General features: G+C 43.2%; 1 protein-coding gene across 1 annotated transcript in view; it reads right to left on the reverse strand.

Annotated features, from left to right (window-relative positions):
- Nucleotides 1-20,000, reverse strand: part of LOC140540759 (A disintegrin and metalloproteinase with thrombospondin motifs 2) — a 197,000-nt gene that overhangs the window by 10,226 nt on the left and 166,774 nt on the right. Inside the window, 14 exon segments of the mRNA XM_072663186.1 lie at nucleotides 1,067-1,199; nucleotides 1,767-1,932; nucleotides 4,085-4,248; nucleotides 4,422-4,502; nucleotides 4,623-4,743; nucleotides 5,282-5,415; nucleotides 7,664-7,839; nucleotides 7,960-8,105; nucleotides 9,287-9,400; nucleotides 14,420-14,449; nucleotides 16,113-16,245; nucleotides 17,365-17,508; nucleotides 18,141-18,246; nucleotides 18,662-18,818. Of these exon segments, the coding sequence (XP_072519287.1) occupies nucleotides 1,067-1,199; nucleotides 1,767-1,932; nucleotides 4,085-4,248; nucleotides 4,422-4,502; nucleotides 4,623-4,743; nucleotides 5,282-5,415; nucleotides 7,664-7,839; nucleotides 7,960-8,105; nucleotides 9,287-9,400; nucleotides 14,420-14,449; nucleotides 16,113-16,245; nucleotides 17,365-17,508; nucleotides 18,141-18,246; nucleotides 18,662-18,818 (1,805 nt within the window).

The following is a 20,000-nucleotide window of genomic DNA, read 5'->3' on the forward strand; positions in this document are numbered from 1 at the left end:
TGTCAACATAGGCACGTGCAGCCTGACGCTCGTACCCCACTGAAATAGCAACCCGCCAAAGTCAGACCGCACCTGGCTCTTAAAAGGAACAGCGAGAGACATGCTGATTGGTTTATCACTGCACGTTACGCCCAAAGAAACACACCCATGATTAATTAAGTGTTTCGAGCCAAGCAAGGTGTACTTTTCCCATTGTTACGATAGCAAAGACACGTTATGTTGCGTCATCAAAACTACTAAAAACCCCAGAAGATCATAAATCTAATAATAATAATAATAATAATCTAATCCCACCTCCCGACTGACTGTGTGCCATGACGTCTCTCGCTTGTGCTGCATTTTTGTAATTCGCAAGATAAGAGCTGTATAATATCTCCTGTTTTAAAACTGCAGCAATCAGCCAGAGCAGAGACAGTTCAGAGTGACACTAACAACATAAAACCTGACGAGTTTTGAGCTTAGTTAGATCATGTTCGTTACAGGTGATACAAATGCATCAGTTAACATCAAACAGGGTCACATTATTAACAAAGTTATTAGCATAGCAGAAGCTCAGTGTGGAACACTGTCTGACAAATGTGTTGAGCATCACTTAAAAAAATAAAGCCACCCTGGTCAGATAGGAATGCAACGCATATCGTTTGTCAAAAGTTTTGGGACACCTAGCCTTTCAAAATGATTCGAGATTCAAAGATCGAAACTTACCAACCGGCTTACGAAACCCAGCCTGGCCAGCTGAAGCTGGTTGAGATGGTCAGCCAGCTTACCTCTTAACCAGCATAGGGTATGTTTTCATTTTCATGTTCTTAAGTCTACAAGCATGATCAACTTAACCAAGCTAGATCACCAGTATGACCCAGCTTCACCATGCTGGTTGACCAGTTTGACCAGCATGACCACGCTGACTAACGAGCATGACCAGCAGGTCCAAGCTGGTTGATCGGCATGACCAAGAGCTGGTTTATCAGCTTGCTTACCAGTACAGAGTATCAGTTTCACTCTGATGACCAGCAGCGTAGGCCACACACACACACGTACACACATTCGCACACACACACTTACTTACATGGGCTGTGCACATTCTCTTAGGAAGCAATTTCTGAACATGACTGGGGGCTTCTCGATTTTCTCACAGTTGTACCGCTCCACCATCTTATTCTCAGCGTTACTGTAGCAGCCGTAGCGCTGCATCTGTGTACCTACACACACACACACACACACCGAGAGGAAGCACACACAGCTGTTTATTACGCAGCATCAGCGGGGGATGTAAACTCACTTCAACATGGCTATTTTTAAAGTGTCTCTGAGTCTCGCAGTCAAGCGGCTTTCTGCAGCACCTTTTAAACAACTGTAAAGCAGCTATTAAAAAACAACTCCGGCTGTGTGTTGCCACTGTTGTAGCCTCACACCCTTAAATGTACCTTTATAGGAGGAGGAGAAGCATCTGAATGGAGTACCTGATCATTAAACTTTCAATTTCAGCATTCGATGCTGAAATGGCCACTAATGGTGCCGAAATAGGCACGTATTCTTTCGCTAGGAGGAAACTGATCATAGGGGATTGCCCGAAGTCTGCTGCCAGTTAAGGTTGCAGGTTCAAATCCCAAAACTGACTGGCTGTGACCTTGAGCAAGGCACCAAACCTCCGACTATGTTCACACATGTTCCCGTTGGATAACACCTTAATAAAGGTTCATGTAAATGAACCGTTAGGCCTCTCTTAGGCCTTTAATACAACTGGGATTATGGCTGGGATAAAATACCTCCGCCGCAGGTCTTGGAGCAGGAGGTCCATTTCTTCTCCATCCAGGTGTAGACCACTGCGTTGTCCGGCACCATGTTGTTCTCTTTGGCTCCGTCACTCAGTTTGTCATTGCTGATCACAAACTTCACCGACACATTCACTCTGGCTGAGCCATGCATCCGGATCTAGCAAAATGCAGAAAGTGCTCTTAGGATTTCTCAGTGCAGTAGTGTCACATTTCCCAAGAACAATTGAAGATCACACACTAATAGACTGTATTTCAGACTACCCAGCTAATCAACTGCCTCTCAACCGAACTGAACATGTGCTCTCGTGTGAGTAGGAGAGGTCAGCTGCTCCTGGAGAAGTGGCCTGCCCTGGCATATCGAAGACGAAGCTTGCAAAACACAGTTGGGCAAGGTTGAGGGGATGGGAGACGAGGCCAGTATGGACTTAGAGAGCTTAAAGCCTGAGGTTAAGAAAGTTTCCATTAAATTCATTCACTTTCGTATTTCTGTCTCTCTGATCAGGGTTGCAATGGATCTGGAGCCTAACCTGATACCAGGAATGCCTGTGGATGAGGCACCAGTCCATCGCAGGTTCTAGACTGATTAGCTGTTGTTAATTGAAGTGCTCATAATTGCTCATAGGTGTGTTAAAGTTCTTGCAGGACCAGAACTGGACCTCCCTCATCTCTAGAATTCTCAACTGGGCGGTTGCCTGCAAAGGATTCTGTTCGCCGACTGGAATCCTGCATTTAATACATAAATCCCAGGGCTCCTATGAACCAAGCTGTTTCAGCTGTCTGTGCATGACTCCATCTGTTGGTGGATCACTGATTTCCTGACAGGCAAGGCTGGGAAAGCACTCTTCAGCCTTTCTGACCCTCACTGCTGGAGCTCCACAGGCTTGTGTTCTCTGTCCTCCACTCTCTTTAATTATCAATGACTCAATCGTCTCCACATTAGACTCGTTCACAAACTCTCGTAAAAATAAAACTCCCACAGTGTCAAACGGGACAACAACAGCAGTTATGTCATCGAGAGGGCGAAGCAAAGGATGTACTTTTCTGCAGCGGTGGGAAAAAGTTCCACCTACCGCAGCTCTAATACACCGTTACAGCATCTCATCTGACCTGACATCACCCCTACAGTCCGGTCTGGGTCAACAACCACACAAAAGGGGCTGGAACTTCAGAGCATGGTCAGGGCTGCAGAAAACATTTACTTATGACCTGCTCTCCCTCAGGGACTTCTCTGACTCCAGATCCAAAAAGATCACAGGTTCCTTGCCGATTACTGTAAGCGCTCCCTTCAGGGAGAAGACACTGGACAAACCGAACTAACACCACTGAGGCACCAGTGAGGTTTCGTCTTCAGTCATCTGCACCAACAACAGCACAGTTCTACAACATTCTACATCATCATTGGAATACACACTCCTGTCCAAAAGTTTGTGCACACTCCTTCTAATAAACACATTTAGTTACTTTAAGTTGCACCCCTTGCTGACACAGATGTGCAAATGCGCACACGAACACACACAGCTTGTCTAGTCCCTGTTGAGAAGTCCTGCCAATAGAATAGGACTTTCTGGAGCAGAGAAAAACATGAACCTATCAGCATCATGCTGCCTAATGCCAGGTGTGGGCTTGAGGGGTATAAAGCCCCCCAGCATTGAGCTGTGGAGACTAACTGTGTTCTCTGGAATGATGGATGGTGGTGCTCCATCCAATACATTCGGAATGGGTTGGGGAGTTGGGGATGATGAGGGGGTGTCATCATTTCCCTTTTTTCTAATTCTTAGTGTCCTACAAATGATACTCACTCATCTGCCAACAAATGGAATTTATCTTATTGAATTTTTGAATCTGCCACAAAAAATCCACTCCACAGGACTTAATAGTTGCATAAATAAAGGGTGTAAGAGGTATCATAATATATAATATAATAAAAATAGTTAAATAAAAGTATAGTAATAATAGTAATAATAAATAAATAAATACAAACTGAAAAAATCTCTTCTTTATATAAAAAAATGATTTATATGAATTTATATATGAATGCATTTAATGACTTGATCATACATTTCACACTAAAATATGTTTTTACTACCCCCACCCCCGTCCCCCCAAATCCTTTTGCAATAGCATCCCAGGTGCATCCCATGAAACTCTATTATATACATATGGATACATACACACATTTAAATTACTGTATGTTCCTTATTGTTCCTTAGTTGGTATTCATACTTATTTAATTTTTAATTCTCTAAAGCTGATCATGCTTTAGTAAATCTTCCTGAATTAAACAGTACTGTACGGATGTCAACATTTACCATGATGACGACATCGTTTTTCAGGGGACCGCTGGTCTGAATGGTATCCTTATTGTTCTTGTTCTCGTACTCCCACTCCACCCCTTTCTCTATGACGGAGCGCGTCTCTGGGAAATCTTCATGAGAGTTCAGAAAGAAATCACCGGTAGCTTTGTTCTTTACAGCTGCACGGTGTGGGTGAGAGAGAGAGAGAGAGAGAGAGAGAGAGAGAGAGAGAGAAAGAGAGAGTAGCAGTCTTTGCAAAATAGCTTCTAAAGAGCTTCAGAAATTCTGCACACAAATCCCTCCACAGCTCCCATTAATATTCCTCTGGCAGATGAATCTGTGCAGATCTTACCCAAAATGTGAGATGTTCCATTCACTTCTTGGACGAACAGATGCCTCGCACCTCTGGGAACTTCAAGTACTCTAACAACACCTAAAGCCAGCAGAGAGGGTTGCAGAAGAGAGCTTACAGAACTGAGCTACATGAAGGTTCACTCTGTCTGTAGTTAACCTGTAGTTAAAGAAGAAGCACCACAACCAAACTCAACCACACCTTTCTTGCTGGAGAGGTTGACGTTGACCCTTTGGATCCTGCACTTGGTGCCGTCCCCTCCACACACACCGCACTTATCCTCCTGAAGGCCGGAGCCCACCACATTATCACAGCCTACTTTCTGAAGACAGAGGAACACTGTCAGCAAATGGCAAACCACGTGAACACACACATTATGGCCAACCAGCCATAACATTAACACCATCTGCCTAATGCTGCGTAGGCCCCCCTTGTGCCACCACTAAAGATCTGACTATTCGAGACATGGGCTCTACAGGACCTCTGGAGGCGGCCTGTGGTATCTGCCACCAGGACGTTAGCAGCAGATGCTTTAAAAGTCCTGTGAGTTCATTGGTCACTGGTTCACTGGTTGTCCATTCTGGACCGCTTTTGCTAGGTACTGACCACTGCATACCGGGAACACACCACCTGTCTGATGTTTTGGAGATGTTCTGGTTCTTTGAGTGTCTAATTTTTCCTACTTTTTAACAACCTTCAAGAACTGACTGACCACTTGCTGACCCTCTGACTTACTCTCCGCTGTAGACGAAGATAATCAATGTTTTTAACTTCACCTGTCAGTGGTGCTAATGTTCTGGCTCATCTGTGTATATGCACCTTTACAGCATACACACAAACACAAGCACCAACAAACTCACCTCACACTCCCCATACACACACACACTGTAGGGGTCTTTGTAGGAGCAACGGAGGCCCGGTTCCACCACATCCTGCATGTTTACCACAACCCGCGTCTCTTTGGACTTGCAGTATAAGCTGCATCGCTGTTTAGCTACAAGAGAGAAGAGAAGAGAACACAGAACCATTAGTGGGAGAACATCTGGAGAACATATCCTCAGCTGACTGCTATGTACTGCCAATAGAATAGAACTCTCTGGACCAGAAGGGTATATGGTCCTCCAGCACTGAGCTGTGGAGCTGTGGAACTGTGTTCTCTGGAATGATGGATGGTGGTGTTCCATCCAGTACTTTTGGGATGAGGTCGGCAGTTGAGGATAAACTGGGAATGAGGTGGGGTGGTGACCATCCAACATCCTGACCTCACTAACGCTGTTGTTGCTGAATGCAGGCAAACCCTTACAGCAATGATCCTCCAAAATCGAGCAGAAAGCCTTCTTCTCTGGAAGATTAGAAGGGGTGTCCACAAACATTTGGACATATAGTGTATTTAATCAGGTAAGGAACCATTTAAGCATTCGAATTGTCCTTTGAGTTGAACCTTTCTCTTTTTTAACATCTTTGATTTGGGTAGGAACAACAAATTAACAGGCGTCCCAAAACTTTTGTCCATACAGTGTTCATCCCCAGCTCACTTCAGCCTTATTTGTTACATCTGTAGAACTCAAGATCTGATCCTCTAGCAGGAGAACAGACACTTCTAAAATCCAGCGACCCTTTCCAGCTGTTTTCGATCCGATGCGTTCTGCTGGTTCCAGTTGGCTTCAAGTCCATGCGACTCAAAAAGTCCCAGCTTAGCTGAGCTCCAAGCTGGCGCTCTCAGCTGCGGTCGCAGGAGCCGGGCCAGCGGCCGAGGAGCCGACGACTCTTTGGAGACTACATGTGTTACAGACATGGCCTATTTGATGAAGTCATGCAAGCAGAGGAAGTGGATGTAGGGAAAAATGAGAGATTAGAGCTGGCAGCTCCAGTGTGATCATATTTTCACCTCTCCACATAGTGTAATTTACAACAGCTGTCCGGAGCTGAAAACACGGTTCGAGGGACAGATTTAGACAGAAAGGGAAGGCATCAGTCAAATTAGCTCCAAATCAAGCTGAAGAGATAACGAGACAGAGAGTACACGTGATACAAGAATGTTATACTGCGTCTGTATGTGTGTATGTACAGTATGTGTGGAGTCTGTACTGGGCTGGGGTCTGTGTAGGGGGTCTGTAGTGTGATAAATGGTGTATGTGCTCTGTTGTATGGTGTCTGTAGAGTCTGTGCTAGGAAGGTCTTTGGCATCTAGACTGTTCAGTTTCAGTGTCTGTACTGTACAGTTTGGTGTCTGTAGTGTCTGTACTGTATGGATTGGTGTCTGTTCTGTGCTGTATAGTGTCTGTACTGTACTGTTTGGTGTATGTAATGTACATTTTGGTGTCTGTAGTGTCTGTAATGCACAGTTTGGTGTCTGTACTGTTCAGTTTGGTGTCTGTAGTGTCTGTACTGTACAGTTTGATGTCTGTAGTGTCTGTCCTGTACAGTTTGGTGTCTGTAATGTACAGTTTGGTGTCTGTACTGTCTGTTCCTTGCTGTATGGTGTCTGTACTGTACAGTTTGGTGCCTGTAGTGTCTGTAATGTACATGTTAGTGTCGGTAGTGTCTGTACTGTGCTGTAAAGTGTCTGTATTGTCTGTTTTGTGCTGTATAGGGTCTGTACTGTACAGTTTGGTGTCTGTAATGTCGGTTCTGTACAGTTTGGTGTCTGTAGTGTCTGTACTGTACAGTTTGGTGTCTGTAGTGTCTGTTCTGTACAGTTTGGTGTCTGTAGTGTCTGTTCTGTGCTGTATAGTGTCTGTACTGTACAGTTTGGTGTCTTTAGGGTCTGTACTGTACAGTTTGGTGTCTGTAGTGTCTGTTCTGTACTGTACAGTTTGGTGTCTTTAGGGTCTGTAGCGTCTAGACTGTTCAGTTTGGTGGCTGTACTGTGTGTACTGTTTGGTGTTTGCAGCAATCTGTACTCTGCAGTTTGGTGTTTGAAGTGTCTGTACTGTGTATGGTGTCTGTAGTGTCTGTGCTGTGCTGTAGAAGGTCTTTGTGTCTTTACTGTTCAGTTTGGTGTCTGTAGTGTCTGTTCTGTATAGTGTCTGTATTGCACAGGCTAGTGTCTGTCTGGTCTTTAGCGTCTAGACTGTTCAGTTTGGTGTCTGTACTGTAATGTCTGGTATTTGTAGCAATCTGTACTGTACAGTTTGGTGTTTAAAGCATCTGTACTGTGAGCGATGTTGTCTGTAGTGTCTGTACTGCACGGTAACTACAGCATGTGGTCTGGTGTAGTGTTTTAGCTGTCAGTCACTCACGATCAGGATGTTCGTAAGGCAGCCAGTGGTGTCTTGAGTTGTGGTGCACAAATTTGTTGTCCATCATGCTGCACTGTTCGGCTCGGAAGTCCCTGTACGGATCATCACACTCGTGAGTGTTACACACCTGGAACTTGTAGTTGGAGCCAGAGCAAGCTCGTCCACCATTAGCAGGGCTACGAAAAGCCAAAGAGGGAAAAATAATTATTATATCAAGCATTAGGCCTGAGATTGTAGCTCAAAATGTCTCGAAGACCAGGAAGAACACAGCTTCAATCAGGTCTTCCAACACATACCGTGGATTGTTGCAAAAGCGAGTGCGGAACTGCACGCCTCTTCCGCAGGGTTTAGAACAGGAGCCAAACTCGCTCCACATCCCCCAGTTCCCATCCTGCTTTATGATGTCTGGGGTCAGCCAGACACAGTGCCCTTTGAAACAGTGCTGAGAGACACACACAGGAAAGAGTTTGCCTTCTTGGCATGAAGAGCAGGTTCTTCCCGAAATGGTGATTTTTCCAAATTACTGGTAAAGGAACATTTTTCTTAAGGGACTAACACCCTTCATGTAGCCCTCCACCATGCCTGTACATTACAAAACACATTTTAGGCCAAAAACATTCTCAGAAAACTGTCAATAAACGGTGTCTTAGACATCAGGCAGCATTTTAGTAACTACACTATATGGTCAAAAGTATTGGGACACCTGCTCATTCTTCCTAAATCAAGGGTTTGTTCTGTGCTGTATAGTGTCCGTACTGTACAGTTTGATGTCTGTAGTGTCTGTACTGTACAGTCTGGTGTCTGTAGTGTCTGTAATGTACAGTTTGGTGTCTGTAGTGTCTGTTACATGCTGTATAGAGTCTGTGCTGTACAGTTTGATGTCTGTAGTGTCTGTACTGTACAGTCTGGTGTCTGTAATGTACAGTTTGGTGTCTGTAGTGTCTGTTACATGCTGTATAGAGTCTGTGCTGTACAGTTTGGTGTCTGTACTGTACAGTTTGGTGTCTGTACTGTACAGTTTGGTGTCTATAGTGTCTGTTCCGTGCTGTATAGCGTCTGTACTGTACAGGTTTGGTGTCTGTATTGTCTGTACTGTGCTATATAGCGTCTGTATGTACAGTTTGGTGTCTGTACTGTACTGGTTTGGTGTCTGTATTGTCTGTACAGTACAGTTTGGTGTCTGTACTGTCTGTACTGTACAGTTTGGTGTCTGTGGTGTCTGTACTGTAGAGTCTGGTGTCTGTATTGTCTGTTCCGTGCTGTATAGCGTCTGTACTGTTCAGTTTGATGTCTCTTCTGTGCTGTTAAATGTCTGAATGGTCTGTTCTGTGCTGTATAGCGTCTGTACTGTACAGTTTGGTGTCTGTAGTGTCTGTACTGTACAGTTTGGTCTTGAAGACCAGGAAGAACATAAATCAAGGGTAAGGTTTATCCTGTTTTTGTGTGGAGTAACTGTCTCTACTGTCCAGTACTGCTGTGGAGGATTTGAGGATTTGGCCCTGGCACCAATACTGGAATAAATACCCACATGTACGACCACATCACAATCCATTTAAGATATTCTGAAAAGCTTGTGCCCAGGCTTGTGTGTACATGCAAGTGTGTGAGATTGCGTGTCCACACCTTGCCGTCCCCACACATTGTGCCGTCGATGGGTGGTCCTTTCTTGGTCTTGCAGAAGAAGGGGTTGTCTGGATGAGCGCACCACAGCTGCTTACATGGGTCATAGGTGTGGTACTGAGGGAGAAACTGAGGCCGGTTTATTCACACACACTCTCTTCACACCCAGCACTTCACAACACAAGGCACGGTGGCCACGGCACAAGAATCCACCTCAGATAAGGCTGCCAAAGTGGACGTGGAGAAGGAGGAATACACTGCTCTGTGTGACGACAGAGCTAAATAGATATCAAGACAGTAACACTTTGTTTAAAGGAATAGTTCAGCCAAAAGATGAGCCTGTACTGTTGCTTCTTACCCCAAATATAGTCCATCAGTCAACTACGGCTGAGCAATCTGACAATGTTTTATCGGTTAGCGAGACAGACAATGTGCTTTTATGAGCATATCGTTGCTGTCCAATAAAAACCACGGGCCCTATCTTACACCCTGCACAAGGCGAGGTGCGATGCTCATTGCTTACACCCCGCCAACAGTCTGTTTTTACGGCTTCTGTCGTTTAAACAACGACGCTGCTTGGGAATATCTTTACGCTGATGGGAGCGTTGGTCTCGAAATGAGGGGTGTTTAGGTCAATTTCCGGTGTATTACTGCTATCTTGGAAACAGAAAACACAGGAGCTCCACTGACTGAAAACAGCCTAGACAGACGTTCATCAACAGTCAGACGTACGTTGCTATCTTGGCAGTGAATTGTCAACACAGGCGCGTGCAGCCCGACAGCCCGATATATATATATATATATGTATATCATACTTTTTGCAGACTTTTGTGGCAAATGACAAATTTGTTGCTACCCCCACCATGCTTAACAGATGGTACAGTGTTCTAGGGGTTAAAAGCCTCACCTTATGCCTCCAAAGGCCAAATAACTTTACCCCTTGTGGCCAAATAACTCAATTTCGGTCTCATCTGGCCATAAAACCTTCCACCAGAAGGCCTTTTCTTTGCCCATGTGGTGTCTAAGATATAAGACTATATTTGAGCTAAGGTAAAAATACTGAAAATTTCATTTTCCGCTGAACTATCCCCTCAGGCAATCTGCTACAATACCATTACAGTTGCATTAACAGAGTCTGTCAGACTGTTCACTGATGAGCCAACTGTCCAAAGACTTGTATGTTCAAATTTAGGCTACACTGAGGGTTAAGAAGGTTACCTGCTTTAGCGAAGCTGTAATGTCATTTTATGACAGACTCTATGTCGTGCTTACAGAGCATTAGGTGGGCATTATAACAGTGAAGGTTAAAGAGTTACTGTCCAAGGTACCAGTATGAACATATGGAAGACAGTTTTGATCCCAGCAGGTTGTATACAGGAGGCCAGTTCATGCAAACCAAAGCATAACGATGAAGAAGGAAAAAAACACTCTCAGTCATGGTGATTCGGACACAGCTGTTGACCAAACACAACAGTCAGCTTACAAAATGCTGGGTAGCGATGACACATGACCGCCATTTAGGTCCAAAGACGAGAGAGAGCAAAGAAAAATAAATAAATAAATAAATAAATACATTTACTTAAATGGTCCGTTGTAGATGCTCACCAGACATTTAACTAACGTTCAACTGAATATGTATTAAATACAACTGAACTCCAAGTTAAATGTAAATGACTGTCTATTGAATGTGACCCTAATCTTAACCTAAACTGTTAATCTGACCCTAAACCTCACCCTAATCTTACCCTAGATTCAACTCTGAGTCCTAACTCTAACTTTAACCTTAAATCTGACTCTACACATAACCCTAACCTAAACCTTAAATCTGTCCCTAAACCTAACCCTAACCTAAACCTTAAATCTGTCCCTAAACCTAACCCTAACCTAAACCTTAAATCTGTCCCTAAACCTAACCCTAACCTAAACCTTAAATCTGACCCCAAAGCTAACCCTAACCTAAACCTTAAATCTAACCCCAAACCTAACCCCAACCTAAACCTTAAATCTAACCCTAAACCTAACCCTAACCTAAACCTTAAATCTAACCTTAAACCTAATCCTAACCTAAACCTTAAATCTGACCCTAAACCTAACCTTAACCTAAACCTTAAATCTAACCCTAAACTTAACCCTAACCTAAACCTTACATCTGACCCCAAACCTAACCCTAACCTTGGCCTTACATCTGACTCCAAACCTAACCTTAACCTAAACCTTAAATCTAACCCTAAACTTAACCCTAACCTAAACCTTAAATCTGACCCCAAACCTAACCTTAACCTAAACCTTAAATCAACCCTAAACCTAACCCTGACCTTAACCTTAAATCAACCCTAAATCCAACCCAAAGCTAAACCTTAAATCTGACCCTAAACCTCACCCTACACCTAACCTTAACCTAAACCTTAAATCTGACCCCAAACCTAACCCTAACCTAAATCTTAAATTTGACCCTAAAGCCACCCATAATCTTAACCTTGAATTAACCCTTAATCCTAGATGGAATGAGCTGCAATAACCTTTTAAGGTTAGGTTTAGGATTAGACTTAAGGCATGGGTGAGGGTTAGGTTTAGGGTCAGATTAGGGTTTAGGGTCAGACTAGGGTTTAGGGCATTTACATTCAGCTTTTGTATAAATGTATTAGACGGTTATCTGAGGTTAGTGTTGTTTGTACAGTTGTGGTCTGAAGCAAACATACACTCATCTTGGACACACAGGTCATGGCAACACTGAGCTTTCAGTGATTGGGTAAATATCAGTAGATCTGATCTGATCTCGCTGCTGATTAATCCGATCAGTAAAATCCTTTATTTTCAGTCTCAGTTTCTATAATCAGACGTTCTGGACTGTCTGATTTAGTTCAGTCGAGACTTTTCTTAAAATGAGTTAAAATGAATGTTTTATAGTGTTTAATATCTTATAGTCCAGTCTGATCTCCTCCCTGACCAATCAGCTCCCAGCTCCTTTACAACACTGCAGTCTGATCACTTCCTGTGTGTGTGTGTGTAGTGGTCCACACTCTGGACTGGTATATGTGGTTGTTGGTCTACTGGTGTGTAATAACTGGTTTATAGTGGGTGAATGTGCTGTGTGTGTGTGTGTTTGGGGTTTCTATAGCGTGAGTGTGTGTGTGTGTGTGTGTGTTAGCATTAGCGTTAGCCTCCACTCTGTTCTGAACAGGTTCTTCAGTGTTGGTTTATAAACAGAGAAAGGCGAGTGAGCGGTTCTCCGGTTCTCCCGCTGGTAAAACAGAGCGTTTCAGTGATAGTTTTATAAAGGGTCAGATATTATGGTCTGTTTTCAGGTTCCACTGTAAAATAGCTCCACACTGCAGAACCTCAACTCCTTTATTTACCTTCTGAGAACGTCCGCACTGCTGCTGCAGCCAACTGGGGACAATGTCTGTTAATCATGCCTTAAGGACAGCAGATGGCGCTCTAATAAATACTCAGCCAATACTCAATCCACTATGATGCTCCCACCACCATGCTTAACAGCGGGTACAGTGCCTTCTCAGGTTGAAGGCCTCAGAACCTAGTCCAAAGAAATCACTCAAAGCCCAACATTGCCATGACATTTACATTAATGGTATTTAGCCGACGCTCTCATCCAGAGCGACTTGCGAGGTTGCAGAGGTGGGCCAGTGTAGTGTTGGGAGTCTTGCCCTAGGACTCTTACTGGTGTAGTGCTGCATAGACACCCAGACCCCAGTCTCCCACATGGTGTGGTAGCTGACTGGCAGGTAGTGGTGTTATCTGTTGCGTCACACCAACCACCATCATTCCATGTTGAGTGCATGTAAACATCTGACCACAGCTGAATATACTATTACCATTTACTGTCCATACAGGTGCTGGTATATATACACACTAGTTTTAGGTCATTATGAGATTTGTAGAAGCTGAAAGATTCTTTTGTAGCTACCCTTGCGAGGTTGGGCAAGCTTTACAAGATGCCGACACAAATCCCACTCTTCTCAACGCAGATCCCATAGTTCTCAAAGCTACTAACTGTTCTGATTGGATAACTTTTCTTTCTTTTTCAGATTATGACACTTTACCTAAAATTTGAATTTGATAAAATAAATTGATTTCAATAGATCATCGTATCACAACATATCACAATAGATTAAATCGTAACCCCTGTGTAGTGATACGTATTGTATTGTCAAGCCAAAACCTAAAACTAACCCTTACCCTGGTCCTAAACTTAGCCCTGGTCCTAATCCTAACCCCAACACTACATAGTTTGATAAAAAATTGACTAAAGACTAAAAATAACCAGACAAAGTCTCTAAAGGTGCAACAATATACATACAGCGTTCCTAATATTTGATTAAATGTCCCTTAGCAAGCTGCCCTCTGACCAGATGACCAGCTTTTGGTAGCCGTCAACAAGCTCCTGGCAGAATTCTGGCAGCAAAACAGCCCCAGAGCATGATACTACCACCACCATGCTTAACAGCTGGTACAGTGTTTCTTGGGGTTGCATGCCTCACTCTTTCAAATACACCTCTGGTCATAGTGGCCAAATTACTCAATCTTTGTCTCAATATCCTGGCTATTGTCTGTATGCAATCAAAATGTAAATGCAGCATAAAGGATCTGATGATTATTTTTTAATTTTTTTCCTAAGCTAAGAGAAACACACAAGGAGGTCTCTAACGGAGGCATTTACTGTAGCTTTAGGGCTGAAACTGCACATCGGGAGAAATACTCTAAAATAGACCGTATAAAACACTCATCTACCTTTAGGGTGAATGGGATTGTTGCCAGCATGTTATAAAGCCTGTCCAATTAAACAAAGCAGTTGTGGTGGTGGGCAGAAGATGGGTAGGTCCATAATTAACAAATTCCTTGAAACAGCACTCTGGCGACCACATGAGATTTAGCTCCCACGTCTGGCTTGGAAAAGAGACATCTCATGTTGATGTGCAGTAAACAAGAGGGGTACGTTTGGGGGGGGGGGGGTGTAAAACACCCTGCGGCAAACATGTTCGCAATGTGCAAAAAATGAGGTCGAAACAAAATGATAAACAATAAACAAAACAAAACAAACAAAAACATGTGATGGAATGGTCACTCGGACTGATAAAGAAAGAAGTGGCCACGTGGCTATTAGGTGGGTTACCTTACCTGGGCTCCTGATGACCCCACCTTTTGCAGCTAAAGGAATGGTTTGACAAGAGAGTAAAGTACAGTCCATGCAGAAGTGCTCAGCTGGAATGTCATTGATTCAGAGGCTCAGAACACTACAGTCACCGGCTGTAACTGCGGCCAGGGGCATTTTCACACTCTCACCATCTGGACCCGACTCTGTCAGGCTCTCTGCCTCAGTGAATAAAAGTAATAATAATATCGTTGTGTGTGTTTTCACTGACTGGGCTAGGTATGACGTCAACAGGCTTTGGACAGCAGAAGGCTAAAGTACAGAGGCGGGGTGACCGCACAGGGGTGGTGTTAACCCTTAGAAGTCTGCAATGAATTTACTCTGCAATGAATGCTTAATTAATTACCTAGAAAGCTGAACGCTGAACGCAGAATGGAGCCACAGCTTCTAGGCAGTTGCTGGGGTGATGTGTGGTTACTATGGTAAAACTGTTTCGGCTGGGTTTTGCTATGGTGTTGCTATGGTATTTCAGGTGGATACTATGGTATCCCAAGGAAATTACTATAGTGTTGTTAAGTGGTTACCAAGTGATTGCTATGATGTTGCTGCTAACTGATTGCTATGGTCCCCCAGGTGGTTGCTATAGTGTGGCTAGGTGATTGCCATGGTGTTGCTAGCTGGTGATTATGGTATCCGATGCAGTTACAAGTGGTTGCTATGGTATTCCAGGTGGCTGCTATGGTGTTGCTAGTTGGTTGCTAGTATGTTATGTTATTCCAGCTGCTATTGGGTTACTAGGTTGTTGATATGGTGTTGCAAGGTGGATGCTATGGTATCCCAGGCAGTTACTATAGTACTAGTAAGTTGCTATAGTATGTCAGGTGGTTACTTTAGTGTTGCGATGTGGTTGCTGTGGTGTTTCTAAGTGGTCGATGTGGTGCCCCAGGTAGTCCTATGGTGTTGCTGTGGCAAGCGGTTGCTATGATGTTGCTTACTGATTACTAGGGTGTTGCTAGACAGTTTCTATTGTATCTCAGGTGGTTGCTATGGTACCTCATGTGGTTGTTCGAGTGTGACTAGTGTATGTCATTGTGACATGAGAAATGTTCTGTTTATTTCAGTGGGAAATAAATATTAACACACTTCTCTTATTGATGCCAATCAGTGTCGCTTCTGATTTGAAGGGGTAAAGAACTGGAGAAGGTTCAGCATCTAAATGTCCAAAAGTGTGTGGACACCTGCTCATCCAACATGTCGTCTGAAAATCTGTTGTAGCACCTTTATTGTTAAGAGTGAAGTGTTCTCTAATCAGAAGAGGTGTCTGGATACTTTTGGACATATCGCCAATGGGATTCCAATGGGAAACAAAGGTGTATATTAACTTCAGTGCACAGTATTAGTGATCTCACACCTCATACATCATCACTAATGATGGTCCAGAACAGCTGGAAACGGCTGCACACATCGTATAATGCATTACTAGGGGTAGCATGTATAACAGCGCAGCGGGATCATTCTTCATCACTCTAATAATGAACCCGATGACTGACTCAGAATGAAGAAAGCTATCATGAGCGGATGGTCACAGTGGGGTTATACATGCTTACAGCAATCTTAAGATGCCATATGACCGCTCCATAATGCATTGTTTTATGTGTGTGTGTGTGGGGGTGGGGGAGTGGGGGGTGTCATAATGTGGGTGCACGATGGTCCACTCACCGCTGTGCACATCATGTATCCGGTGCCGAAGTCAAAGCGACACTGCTCGTTCATGGAGTAGTGCAAACCAGGCAGCTTGGGCAGCTCCTCCCACGTGTGCTCAAACGGGTCGTCCCGCAAACAGTCGTAGGAGCTGGAGTGGGGTAAGGGTGGGAGAGTTGTTATAGCTGGTCATACGTGTTTATGTGCAGTGTTTACTGTAAGCTGCAGTGCAGGCATTGTGTACATGTATGTGTATGTGTGTGTGTGGGTGTGTGTATTTCACTCACTAAGAAGCATCCAGCCTCTCTTTGCTGTGGTAGTAGTAGTAGTAGTGGTGTTGTGTGTGTGTGTGTGTGTGTGTGTGTGAGGCCATGTGTCTTTCTAAGGACCAAATGTTCCCAGGCTGATGAAAAACAGTCCTAGGAAAGCAGGGATACTGTTGATGTGGGGACATGCGGCTGGTCCTGATTTGGCTGCAGCTTTTAATAGATTTAATGGAATCCATGGCTGATCATTTCGGGGTCTGAGGTTATGATTAGGGTTTTAGAAAACTATACATATAGATATTTACATATAATCTATATATTCTTAAAAGATCCTTTAATAAGTGTTTCTATTATTGCATATAATAATCCATACATAAATTATAGTTTATAAAGAGCATATTTGTTTTATTACATGTACTACACTGTCCATGTGGGGTGTATTATCATTATTATTATTATTAAGAGCTGTTACTATTGCATAAATGTACTATAAACATGTATAGTATTTATATATCAAATATTATATATTTGTAACATTTTTTCATTTTGAACTTTTACAGTGCCTATACGAAATAAGCATGTGTTGTGTATTATGTAGGTGTAAACATTCTAATACTATCATTATTATTAGTAGTAGTAGCAGTAGTAGTATAATAACAATAAAAATAACAACAATAATAATACAGATTTGCATTTATATCTACAAATATGTATGGCTATTATAGCTATATAAACATTCTATTTACTCTTTACATACAGGGCTTCTTCTCTACATTTACACACCTACATATATATATATATATATATATATATATATATATATATATATATATATATATATAATTACACATATCTAACTACATGTACAAATATAATGTATATGATGCGTTATTACTATATATATTATTTAATTCTAAATGTAGTATTTAATAGATATGGGACAAATGTATGACATATATATGTGTGTGTGTTTGTGTATTTGTGTGTGTATGTGTGCAGCTTACTGTAAGTAGCGTCCCAGCTCCTGCTGGCTGCAGCGTGACCAGTGAAAGCGGTGGAAGGCGGCCTGCACCAGCGGAGCCATGATACTGCCCATCTGCACCTCGTCCCCACACCGATTCCCCTGACCATCATGCTCCATTCCCAACCTACAACACACACACACACACACACACACACACACACACACAAATACGTATTAACATTATCACCAGCTTTGTTTAAAGAGTGACTGGTACTGATGTTAATTCAACCACTTTTTATAAATGAAATTTTTGAGAAATTAAAAACCCAACAAAAACATCTGAAAAGTAATAATTTATTCACAACAGACAAACAAGACTGACAGTAATTAGGTAATTCACATGTTTGCAGTTACGCTCTGTGAAGAATAATGTTTTCAGTTTTCTTTAGTTATTCCCTGAACAGTTTCCAGCCTGTGATGGAAACAGGGGGCTGCTATGTGGAAGCTGGCCAATATTAATACACCCCTTACAACACACACTTCACAAAGTACCCTGAGAAACACCAGAATACATTACTGCACTTTTACTGCATGACAGTATTCATAGCATTTATATGTAATTAATGCACATACCTACAGGACAAAGCAATATATTGTTGCTGTCTTGCAAAAACCTTGTATCTCTGATAGGCCAACTTTACAGATAAAATCCTTCCTAACTTTTAATGGAAATCACTTTGAAGCAGCTCTTTCTCCCTCTCTCTATATATATATATATACACACACACACACACACAAACACAGGGATATACTCACACATGGCCGGTCTCGTGGGCCACTACAAAAGCAGAAGAGAATCCGTCCTCATGGTTCAGAGTGCAGCTTCTCACCGGGTGGCACATACCCGTCACAGGAGCATAGCCTAGAAACACACAGGACCACCTTACTCAGCCTTCGCATGCACCTAAAGGCAGTATAGTATACACCACCCATGGAGTCACCACCCATCACCCACTATCACAGTCATATCAGAATATTATGACCACCTCGGTTTAAGAAGTGAACTCGCCAGGGACGCCTCAGATGTGACAGGTTAAGCTGCCTGTATAAATAAGCAAGCACACCAGTCAGCCGCAGCAGAGCGCAGACCATCGTCATCGTCAAGGACGCAATCTGACTGATGTCCCAATCGTGTTATATGAGCCAAGGGTGGTTATGTTCACTATAAGGTAGGTGGTCACACGCCACCACCATGTCAGTGTCAGAGGTGGTCAGTCCTGTCCTGTATGGTATGCAGAGATGTGTGTGTGAATAGAGCATGTGTGTGTGTGCTGTACCTTGCATCCCCGTGGGTCCAAACTCTTGACGGGTGAGGAAGATGGCGTGGTCGTGGTACTCATTGTCGCTGGTGTCCTTCCTCTGCTGCTCGAATGCCCAGCGGCACACGTTCTCCAAACTCTGAGATGGGTTCCCCAACTCAATCAGACTCGTAGACTGAAATCAGACCACACACACACACACACACACACACACTACTTGATGTAAAGGTTCTTTGATAAAGGTTCTTCACACTCGAACATCAACAAACATGCTTCTTTACGGAACCAAAAGTGGTTCTTCTATGGCATCTATGGCACAAATATCTAAGTCTACGTTCACACAGCGGGTAACAGTGTCCGATCTTTTTGGTAATTTGTGGTGTGGCAGTGCGAGGAGCGAAACACACTGAATCTGGCATTTCCAGTCAGATTTGGGACACTTTCATATGTGGTGTTGCATCTGATTCATTGAATCTGATACATATCCAAATGCCACTCAGTCTGAACAGCCAGATCGGAATTCCCGCAACTTTTACCTTAATCATACTCAACCTTCGCTGAGGAAAAGGCAGCAGCAGTGAGGGAGGTTTTCAGTGGCGGGATAATGAGATAACAGACCTCATGATTAAATAAAATTCGGGTGATGTCTTCATGCTAACTAAATTAGAAGGCCCAAAACACAACAACCGCTCTGTAAAGAAATTTCTAAAAAAAAAAAAGAATGTGGCCACTGGAGGGCGCTGCTGCAGTGCTAAAGAAAACGAAAAAGCTTAAAAGCGAAGTTTAAAGAATCCAAGGCCGCAAACCAAATAAGTGGCCGTGGCCGGATAACGTGCCCTTTTTACAGCGAGCTCGGATGCGCTCTTGGTGATAAGCCCAGTTGGCAGCCAGTGGAACTCATTGATAGCTCTTGTGACGCTGGCGAAGATGAAACCGAAAGCTCTGGGAGGCGACCTTATACACATTCACATCAGGAGCGTGAACTGTTCAGACAAACGCCGGATTTGGGTCACAAAAAAAGACTGAACAGTGTGAACAGTCTAAAAAATCTAGAATGGGGTCACTTCACCTGCTGTGTGAACGTAGATTAACGTAGCTTAACAGTCCGTTGACTGTGATTTTGCTGGAAGGACTGCAGATAGAGCTTAAATAATTATATATAGACTTTTTTTTTAATAACAGTCTCCACTTTTATTTTTATTTTATTGAAGATGTGCACACTGTTATTTTCACAGTAGCTGCGTTCCTAAGCCTAGGCTGCATTTTCGGCCACTACAGATGTCCTAAAGTCAAGGACCTTTTGTTTGCAGCCTAGAAATGCAGCCTACGATCGAAGTGAACTGATGTATCCTTCCCG

This window comes from Salminus brasiliensis, chromosome 19 (assembly GCF_030463535.1).
Source record: "Salminus brasiliensis chromosome 19, fSalBra1.hap2, whole genome shotgun sequence".
NCBI classification, from domain to species: Eukaryota; Metazoa; Chordata; class Actinopteri; order Characiformes; family Bryconidae; genus Salminus; species Salminus brasiliensis.